The 9,674-nt window shown below is 55.8% G+C and overlaps 1 protein-coding gene across 1 annotated transcript; it reads left to right on the top strand.

Annotated features, from left to right (window-relative positions):
- Positions 1-615: 615 nt before the first annotated feature.
- On the top strand, positions 616-1,557 carry LOC101646099 (olfactory receptor 6V1-like). The gene has a single exon (XM_004714002.1). It carries the CDS (start codon positions 616-618, stop codon positions 1,555-1,557), a length of 942 nt encoding a protein of 313 aa, XP_004714059.1.
- The last annotated feature ends 8,117 nt before the right edge of the window (positions 1,558-9,674 follow it).

Below are 9,674 nucleotides of genomic sequence, written 5' to 3'. Positions count from 1 at the left end.
CTGTGTGTCTTGCTCTCCCCCTGGCTTCTCTTTCTGTCTCTCTCCTTTCTCTCCTCCCTTCTTTCTCCTCTCTCTTTCCCTGTCTCTCCCCCTCTCTCCTCTCCCCCTCTCTCCTCTCTCTTTCCTCTCCCCCTCCTCTCTCTCCTTCTCATCACTCCCTCCTCTGCCTCTCTGCTTGCTACCCCCTTCTTGCTCTCTTTCTCCCCTGCCCTGCCTTATGAATGGCTTTCTAATCTCTCGTATCTGCACCTCATTCCCTCCCCTGCTCCTCCACGACCCTCTGGTCCCCAGTCTGCCGTCTCTGTTCCTCTTTCTTCCCCGGCTGTTGGCAGCTGACTGCACACGTGCCTCGCCTCCCCTGTTTCTGGGTCCCGGCCCTGCTTCACTGCTTCACGGTCCACAGCACTCCACCCCTCTCCAAGTGTCTACACTCCCCACCTCAGCCCCGCGCCCTGTCTTTGTTCCTGACTTCCCACTGCCTTTTCCTCCCTGCTCCTCTCTCCCTGTCTCCCTCCACCTGTTTCACTCTCAGGAACTCTCCATCCCTGACTGTGTCCCTCGGTCTGTCCATCTCAGCCTCTGCTTGTCCTCCCAGCCAGGGACTGGCCCCGGGCCATGGCGAATCGAAGTCAGCCCTCCGAGTTCATCCTGGTGGGCTTCTCCTCGTTGGGTGGGCTGCAGACCCTGCTGTATGGACCCTTCCTGGTGCTCTACCTTCTGGCCTTCGTGGGAAACACCATCATCATCGCCATGGTTGTGGCTGACAGCCACCTGCACACCCCCATGTACTTCTTCTTGGGCAACTTCTCCCTGCTGGAGATCCTGGTGACCATGACGGCGGTGCCCAGGATGCTCTCAGACCTGCTGAGCCTCCGCAAGGCCATCTCCTTCGCGGGCTGCATGGCCCAGTTCTACTTCTACTTCTCGCTGGGCTCCACTTCCTTCCTCATCCTGGCCGACATGGCCCTGGACCGCTTTGTGGCCATCTGCCACCCGCTGCGCTATGGCACACTGATGAGTGGGGCGGTCTGTGGCCGGCTGGCGGGGGCAGCCTGGGCAGCCCCCTTCCTAGCCATGGTGCCCACTGCCCTCTCCCGGGCTCAGCTCAACTACTGCCGAGGTAATGCCATCAACCACTTCTTCTGTGACAACGGCCCCCTGCTGCGGCTGGCCTGCTCAGACACCAGGCTGCTGGAATTCTGGGACTTCCTGATGGCGCTGGCCTTTGTCCTCAGCTCCTTCCTGGTGACTCTCATCTCCTACGGCTACATCGTGAGCACGGTGCTGCGCATGCCCTCTGCCAGCGGCCGCCAGAAGGCCTTCTCCACATGCGGCTCCCACCTCACCCTGGTTTTCATCGGCTACAGCAGCACCATCTTCCTGTATGTGCGGACGGGCAAGGCCCAGGTGGTGGACGTCAACAAGGTGGTTGCCCTGGTGACCTCCATCCTGACCCCCTGCCTCAACCCCTTCATCCTTACCTTCCGCAATGAGACAGTCAAGGCCGTGGTGCGGGGACAGCTGCAGAGGCTGAAGGGCCTCCACAAGGCGGCCTGAGCCCAGGAAGGGGCCTGGTGGGCACAGGCAAGGGGTCCCACCCTGCCTGGCCTCCCCAGTTTGTTTCTTCTGTGTTCCTGAGGGACCCAGCTGCAGGGAGTCCTCCCGCTACCTGGTGGCTCTCACTGGACACCAGGGAAGTGCTCCCTCTCCCACGGGCAGCCTCACGTTCTCAGAGTCGGCAGAGAGGGGCCGTGAGGAGTGGATGCTCAGCAAAGGGGACGTGAGTGGGCATCCGTCTAGGGAGGAGCACCACGGAGTGCTCTCTGATGGGCAGGCCCTCCAGCCCCAGAGTGGGTGGCGTGAAGGTGTGTGTGAAGGGAGAAGCCTGCAGTGTGTTTGGTGGGTGTTGTGTGCACTGCATGTGGCTAGTGGGTGTGGGGGACATGTATGTAGAGTGGATGATGTCGGATGTGTGCGATGTCTATGTCTGTAGTGTGTGTGGTGGTGAATATGAGGGGGATCAGCGTGAGGTGTTTCTGTAGTGTATGTGCTGTGCGGTGTGTGTAGTGGCTGTTTGTGGGGGGTGTATGTGGTTTGTGTGATGTGTGGTGGATGTGTGCATGTGGTCTATGTGACTTATGGTGTGTGCATAGTGGGCCTGTGTAGAGAGGGAGTATGGGTGGGGAATATGTGTGTATGTGGGATGTGTGGTGTGTGCATTATGTGTCTAGTGAGTGTGTATCGGCAAGGGGCTAAGTATGTGGTATGTGTGGAATATGGTGTGTATATGTGTGTATTATGGTATGTGTGCGTGTGTGTGTGTGTGTGCATGCATGTGTGTATGTGTGTATGCTTATATATGTGTATGTGTGTGTGATACGGTGTGTGTACACGCATGAGTGTGTGTTGTGTGTGTAGGAGACACTCTCCAGTAAGGAGACACCTGAGTGGCATGCTGAATGTCAGGTAGACATTATAAGATCACCACTGAGCAGTTACCCTCAGAGAAAATCAAAGTTAGATTACACCCCAGTAGCAGAAAGGCATTAACGATTATTTAAAATTTAAATTAGCAATGATTGCCCCAGGAATGGTCTGGGTTGCAGGGAGAAAAGCATCACAGGGACTTTTCAATGATTAGGTAGCCTGTCTCTCTGGAAGGTGACCTCCAGCGGGGTGAGGGCGAGGTGTGGTGGCGCATCTGCCGATATGCAGCCTCCGCCCAGCCGTGCTGATGGATACGCAGGTTGCACAAAGCGTATTTTGTACGGTGTTCCTCCAGTCCCCGCCCCCCCCCCCACCTCTTCCTAACTCTCGTCTGAAACTGGCCTGTTCTTGGTTGCCTCAAACTGCCCCCACTTACATGCTGTGCCACCTGCTTTCTGTTAATAGGAACTCCAAACTCCACAACTCACAACTGTCAAGTTGATTCTGACTCACCGTGACCATCTAGGGTAGGGTAGAACTGCCCCTGTGTGTTTCTGAGTGTGTGACTCTGTACAGGAGTAGAAAGCCTCATCTTTCTCCCTCGGAGGGCATAATGGTTTTGAACTTCTGACCTTGTGGCTGGCAGCCAAACCTAAAACCACCACACCACTGGGGCCCTAGAGGGATAAAAACGCACGGTTGTGTCAAGCTGGAGGCATGTCCTCCTCCTTCACTTACTTGAAGAAAATCCAAACAGCCGACTTCCTGCGAACACCACACTCAGGAACAGCCCGCCCTGTGGAGGTACACAAGGGGGTGCTGGTGGCTCCGTCGGGGGACCCCAAATGCAGCTTGCCCACTGCCCCATCGTTTCCCACCAGGAGCTTCCTGGCTCCTCCCCAGCCCAGCCCTGCCTAGGGGCATTTGCTCCAGCTTCCAGGGCAGCTCATTCCTTGCCGGGTGAGATGCTGCTCAGCCACCCCGCCTCAGGGGCTCTCTGTGGGCATCTGGCTTTGCTTCTGCTCTGGGCTCTTATTTCTCCTCCAGTTTCACATCGGAGCAAGGACTCAGGCATGTGTGCTGTCTTTTCCTCCCCACTGGTTCTCGGCTTGCCCTCTTGAGGAGTGACTGTTCCAGCACAAGTGCAAGGACAATGAGCACATCCACATGACCCTTCTGAGAACACTGTGTATCTGATCACACTCAGCAAGCCCCCTTTACATGCATTTTCCCTTTGGTTTCAGCCTCATGGCCATTCTGTTCCGTGAGCCTTGACTGGAAGCAACCAGTGCCCCTGGTCCTTCAGGATGAAGGAAATGGGTTTTCACTTTGAGGCCCCCATCTCCCGAGAGAGAAGAGAAAGTGCCATAGATGCCATGCGGTTTTGATCAGCTGCTCTCCCACTTGGCCACAGGCTGCCCTGGGCACTGCCTGCCCCTGGGTCCCTGGCTGATGTCCTGAACTCGGGATCCGCAGCTCCAGGCAAAGAGAGCTGCTCAAAGTGATGGCAATGTGGCTGTGTTAGGCCGGGTAGACCAGAGAAACAAATCCAGAGACACTCATATGTGTATAACAAAGAGCATTATATCAAAGTAATTGTATATTAATAAAACATCCCAGCCCAGTCCAGATCAAGTCCATAAGTCCTATATTAGCCCTTATGTCCAGTACCAGTCTGTAATTTCCTCGTCAGACCCAAGCAACTCATGCAATGATGACACCAAATGCGGGAAGATCACAGGCCAGTGGGTGGAAAGTCTTGTGGATCAGTGGCAGTGGAAGCACCTCAACCCTGGCAGGGGTCTCCACGTGGCTCCTCCAGCTCCAGGGCTCTGGCTCCATCAGCATAGCTTCATCTGGGTTGTCAACAGGAATGTCTTGCACAGAGAGTGTGTGTCCAGCCTCCAGGGAGGAAGACAGGAATTCCCAGAATCCTCAGGAGAAGGCCACACAGAGGTTTCATTGGCTATGGCCTGATTGACAGGTTGGACTCCACCCCTTCCTTAAGTTGACAGGTGATGTACCTGCCCGAGTGGCTGTTCCAGTTCTTTGCCATCTCTCCACCTTCAAAACTTCACCCTCCTTCTCATCCAGTGGTCGGTCTCATGGAAGCGCCGGTGTGCCCTGTAACTGAAGCTAGGCCCCGCCCTTTGTTAGCGAGTCTACATCCAGTTCTCACCAGATTCATACACTTACAGTGGTCATCCTTCCAGGAGCACCTTCCTCACCCTGCTGCCGGTTCCCTATCCAAGCACTGGGGACAGATCGTGTATTGGCAGAACGTCAATCTGGATCCAGTGTCATTTGTAGAGATGTGTTTGCTGTTTGTCTTTTATTTGCCTCTTTTCTGGGTCACAGTAGCACCCACAGACTTGGGAAAGATTGAATGGCACCATATGACTGTGAAGAAATCCTTCAGTCCGTAGGTGAAATAGTTAAAGTCTATTGTGCCAACCTGGCCAATAAACACATGTGGGGCTAATTGAAGGGCAGAGAGAAAAATGGCTCGGTGAGTCTCGCCTTTCGAGTTCTCGGGTCTCTTGCTTTCTGATGGTCGGACCAGGGTGCAGCTGCCTTAGCCAGTTCCCTGCTTCAGCTGGCAAGGCTCACTTCCTGAAAGACATCCCTGAGGAGAAGCCACATGGACCTACCCCGATGCAGCCCTGGGTGCTGGAGCACCCGTGTGGAGACCCTGCCAGCTCTGAGATGCTTGCACTTTCACTGATTTGGCTTTCCTCCTGCAGTCTGCGTCATAGTGTGTGTTTTGTGAGATGGAGGAGGACTCTGTAGATTGGTGTCAGACATGTGGGTTAATGTTGAACTTGTGGGCTTGGGAAGTACCGGGTTGGGATGTTTTCTTGATGTGCACTTACCCTTTATATAAAACTCTCTCTTATACATATGGGTTTCTGTGGATTGGTTTCTCTAATGTACCCAGGCTGACATAATAGGCAAAGATTAGTTGCTTGCGGAGGCCCGTGGTCCTTTTGGTTAGGAAGCTGTTTCTCCCAGGAGATAGGAACCATGCGTCTGGCCACTGATCTCCATGAAGTTGTGGTTGCCAGAAGTGGCTTGTGCTGGAACACAGCTGCAGGACGCCGTTGGGGGTGGGGAGGTGGGGTGGGAGGTGGTGAGGCCTGTTCGCACAGCCACAACTGAGTCAAACACTGGCTGGTCCAGTCCCTGAAGTGCCTGCTCTGTCCCCATTCCAAATACCCTCCTTGCCCACCTGCCCTCCATCGCCCACTCAGACTGTGGTCTAGCAGCATCCATCAGAAAGGCTGGGCTCCCAGGGCAGCTCCGGCACTCGCTGTCACACAGGTAGCTCTCAGTCTTCTGGTTGGTTTTGAGGACTAAGTCCACAAAACCAAGCCCACTGCCCTCAAGTGGATTCCAATTAAGAAGCAAGCCTGCAGGACAGAGCAGAATGCCTCCCCGGGGTGGCCGGGACTCCCAGTCCTTACAGGGGCAGACAGCCTCATCTTTTCCCCACACAGTGGTTGGTGGGTTTGAACCACTTGCTGTACACTTACTGGTCCAATGCCTACCCCACAGTGCTGTGAAGGCTAAACCCCCAAACCAATCCCACCACCACTGAGTCACCACCACCACATAGTGACCCTGCAAGACAGGATAGAACTGCCCCTGTGAGTTTCCAAGATGGTAACTCTTTACAGGAGTAGAAAGCCCCCTCTATCTCCCACAGAGCTGCTAGTGGTTTCAAACTGCAGACCTTGGGGATCGAAGCTCAGTAGGGATCAAGACATTAAGGGTGTGGACGTTTTGATGAGGAAAGCTGAAGAAGCGAATGCCATCTCTCACGTGCCAGTCAGGCTTGGGTTCTGTGTGGAAGCTCTGCACACACAGGGTTCATTGGAAGGTTGGCCAGCCGGAAGGGACCCGCAGGGGTAGTGGGACCTTTGTCTTCGTATGAATCCAGCGGGGTGATTTTTTGAGCTTTACATTTCCAGATGTCAATAAGGTTGTTGCAGCATCCACTGGCTGCTGGGAAGAGGTGAAGGCAGCCCAGAGGTTTAGCTTTCGTGGGCAAGGTATGGCCATCACCGTTCATGTCTGGGCACCGTGACCAATTGCAAGCTACCGACCTGGAGTTAGGAAGAGACTCTCGATAGCTCGCCATTCCACACAGAACACCCACCATGCTGACACAGTGGACACAGAGGCTGAAACAGCAGAGATCAACGCGAAACAGGAGATCTCCAAGTTTTATGATAAAAGCATTGCGTTTGGAACACAAAGCATCTGGCTGGGCATGTTTCCATTATTTGCTTTTTAACCGTCGTTGCGGTTGTTTGGTGCCGTCCAGTCCGTTCCGACCCCTAGCCATGTCGGTACAGCAGATTGACACACCGCCTGGCCTTGGGCCACCCTCACTACTGCTCACTGTGTGATCCCATCCCTGCAGCCCTGGGTCCCTGCAGGTAACCGTGGCTGTGCTAAGTTTCTGAACTTTGAAATGACTGGCTCGCAGACGGGCTCCTGTCCCTGTGCTCTGAGGTGGAATTCTGGCCCTTGGAGCCTGTTCCCTTTCAGCCAGCATCTTCGCCCTCCTCCTTCTCTGGATGCAGGCAGTAGCTGGTCCTACGGGAGCCAACCTCACGGTCCGCCCCTGGAGTGCAAAGATTCTGAAGAGCATTCGCCATGTTAAAGGCAAGGGAATCCTGCTCTGTCTGACACATCCCGCGGCCACAGAGGGGCTGCGCCCACTGTGAAGCCCATTGTGTCCGTGAGGGGACCTCTTTCCAACGACCCTTTCAAGTCCCCAGGGGATCTGATCTGATTCGGGAGGACACCCACAGCAGTCTGCTGGAACCCACTCGTTAATGCCAGCTCCCATTGTGCAGGCCTTGCTGGGTGCCCCATCGGCCATGTAATTGTCTGCCTCATTTTGCTCGCCCCCTGACCTCCCTGTAGACCATTGCCGGGGCTCAGCAGGGGAGCACGTCATGTGGGCCAGCCTGCGTTATCAAAGCCAGGGCAGAGGCGGTCTTACTGCGCGCTGCCTCAGTCCGTTGCGTGCACAAGTGCTGCAGCCAGCTCCCACCGGCCAGCTCTGCATGTGAAGCCCCTCGCGTGTCCGAGAGGCACCGGATCTGCAAGGTCTTGCGCTGATGATTTCTTGGAAGTGGATTGTGGGGCCTCTCTTCTGAGGCACCTCTGGGTGGACTTCAACCCCTCAGAGGTCAGTTAGCAGCTCAGTGTGCTAATGCTGAGCACAGCAATGGCCCTTCAAGGCTCCCCTTCAGACACGCCTGAAGTCGGGATGAGGCCTTTCATACACACGTTTTTTAAATTGGAAATTCTATCTGCTTCTCTTCACAACAATCACTTGAGGGTCTGTTAACAGGCAGAGCCTGAGCTAGGCTGGGGTGTGTGCGTCTAGGGAGGGGCCTGAGGGTGTGCGTTCCTGGTGAGCTCCCAGGGGATGTAGGTGCGGCTACACGGAGCTCGCTGGACACCAGGGTCCATAGATGCACTTGAAGGTGTGTCGTGAGCATGATTGTTGGTGTGTGTGAATGTGGTTTGGAGATTGTCATCAGCCACGTGACTGCTGGGGTTTCCTGAGGGTGACTGGGTGTCATGGGTGTGGTTGCTGGGTATTATAGAAACAGTTTTGGGGTGTCCTAAGGGTGGCTGTAGGGGTGTTATGGGCATGGTTGAGGGGGTGCTGTTTACGTGTTTGGTGGGTGTCAGGGAGGTAGTTGTGAAGGTGTCATGGGGGTGGCTGTTGGGGTGCTGTGGGGGTTGTTTGGGGATATCATGGATGTAGTTGTTGAGATGTGGTGGACGTGGTGGTTAGGGTGTTGTGAGCATACTGGTTAAGGTGTTGGGGTGTGGTTGGGGGCTATCATTAATGTAGTTGTGGGGTGTCATGGGTGTGGCTTTGTGGTACTATGGGTGACGTTTGGGGTTCGCATGGATGTAGTTGTTCAGTGTCATGGGCAGGGTTTTGGGGTATCATGAACATACTGGTTGAGGTGCTGTGGGTGTGGCATGGGCTGTAATAGCTGTTGTTTTTGGGGTGTCATGGGGGTGCTTGTTGGGCTGTGATGGAGACCCCAGGCTGGCCAGCCAGAGACTTTCTCGGGAGCTGGGTGCAGACAGTGAGGGAGTCTGATTTCCAGGAGGGATGGGCAGGGTGTGGCCACAGGAAGGAGTCCAACTGGAAAACTGCCTCCCTGGCTTTGCGGGGCCGCTGCTTCAGGAGGGGAGCTCTCAGAGCAGAGGAGATAATTGCTCCCACTTAGGTCCCCAGTCTGTCACAAAGTTTGCAGAGAGGAGAGTAATTGGGCCCTGGGGAGGTGGAGGAGAGCAAGTTCTCTGGCTGAAATTTTCTTCTCCCTCCTCTTTGGGTGAGGAGGCCCACACGGGGAAAATGGCCTGTGGTCCCCAGTTTACCAAACCCTGTGATCAGGAGGCTGGGTCCCCATGGCCCCGTCCACGACCGCCCCCTGGTGTCCTGTGAAGAGAACAGCTTGGGAGCAGGAGCGGGGTGCGGGGGTGAGGGGGGCCTCGGCCACTTCTCAGACGGAGTGCCTGGAGAGATCAGCCCCGTACCATCTCTGGTCCAGCTCATGCTGACTTGCTGGCCTTCCACGGGCACCTGGGCACACTTGCCTGGCCACCTCCCAGCCCTTTCCTAGGTCTGCCATCTCTGCCTTACCCCCCAGGGGCCTGGGGACCCAGAGACCCCAGCCACCTGCTTCTAGAATGCTCCCTGCAGAGGGCACTTCCCTCCCCTGGGGCCTGCTCCTATAGCCCTGTGGGTGGGTCAGCATGTAGGGGCCTGGCCAGCTCCCCCAGGCCCTTCCAGAGATTGGCAAAAGATAAACCTTATGGCCTTTCTTCGTAAGGGGCCGGGGTCTGAGAGAAAGGGGGTGGCGGGGAATCCCTGGGCATGAAGCTTCTGCTCCCAGGAACACCCCAGGGAGCTGTATGTATCTGAGCCGACCCGTGTGCCCCTCCTGAAGACCCCTCCTGGGCCTGCAGCTAGAGCCCGAGAAAGGACAACCTTGGGAGGACAGTGACCACTGAGGACTAGAGGGAGTTTCAGCAGCACCTTTATCACAACAAGCAGGGACCCCACCTTTGTCCTGAGGGTCTCTGCAGGGGCAGAGGCTCCTGGAGTTTGGAGCAGACGAGAAGGAGTGTGGCCCCTCTGGGCACCTGGCTCCCACCTGGGCAGAGGCTCTTGGCCCCTGTGACAAGCCTGCACCCCCACCCTC

The sequence above is a fragment of the Echinops telfairi genome, unplaced genomic scaffold, assembly GCF_000313985.2.
Source record: "Echinops telfairi isolate 266 unplaced genomic scaffold, ASM31398v2 ScPeMD7_23;HRSCAF=83, whole genome shotgun sequence".
NCBI lineage: Eukaryota > Metazoa > Chordata > Mammalia > Afrosoricida > Tenrecidae > Echinops > Echinops telfairi.
Note: the sequence above shows the minus strand (reverse complement) of the source record. Positions and strands in the feature narration are given on the sequence as shown.

Coding starts and splice junctions, on each gene's coding strand:
- LOC101646099 (XM_004714002.1), top strand. CDS start 616: ATGGCGAATCGAAGTCAGCCCTCCGAGTTCATCCTGGTGGGCTTCTCC.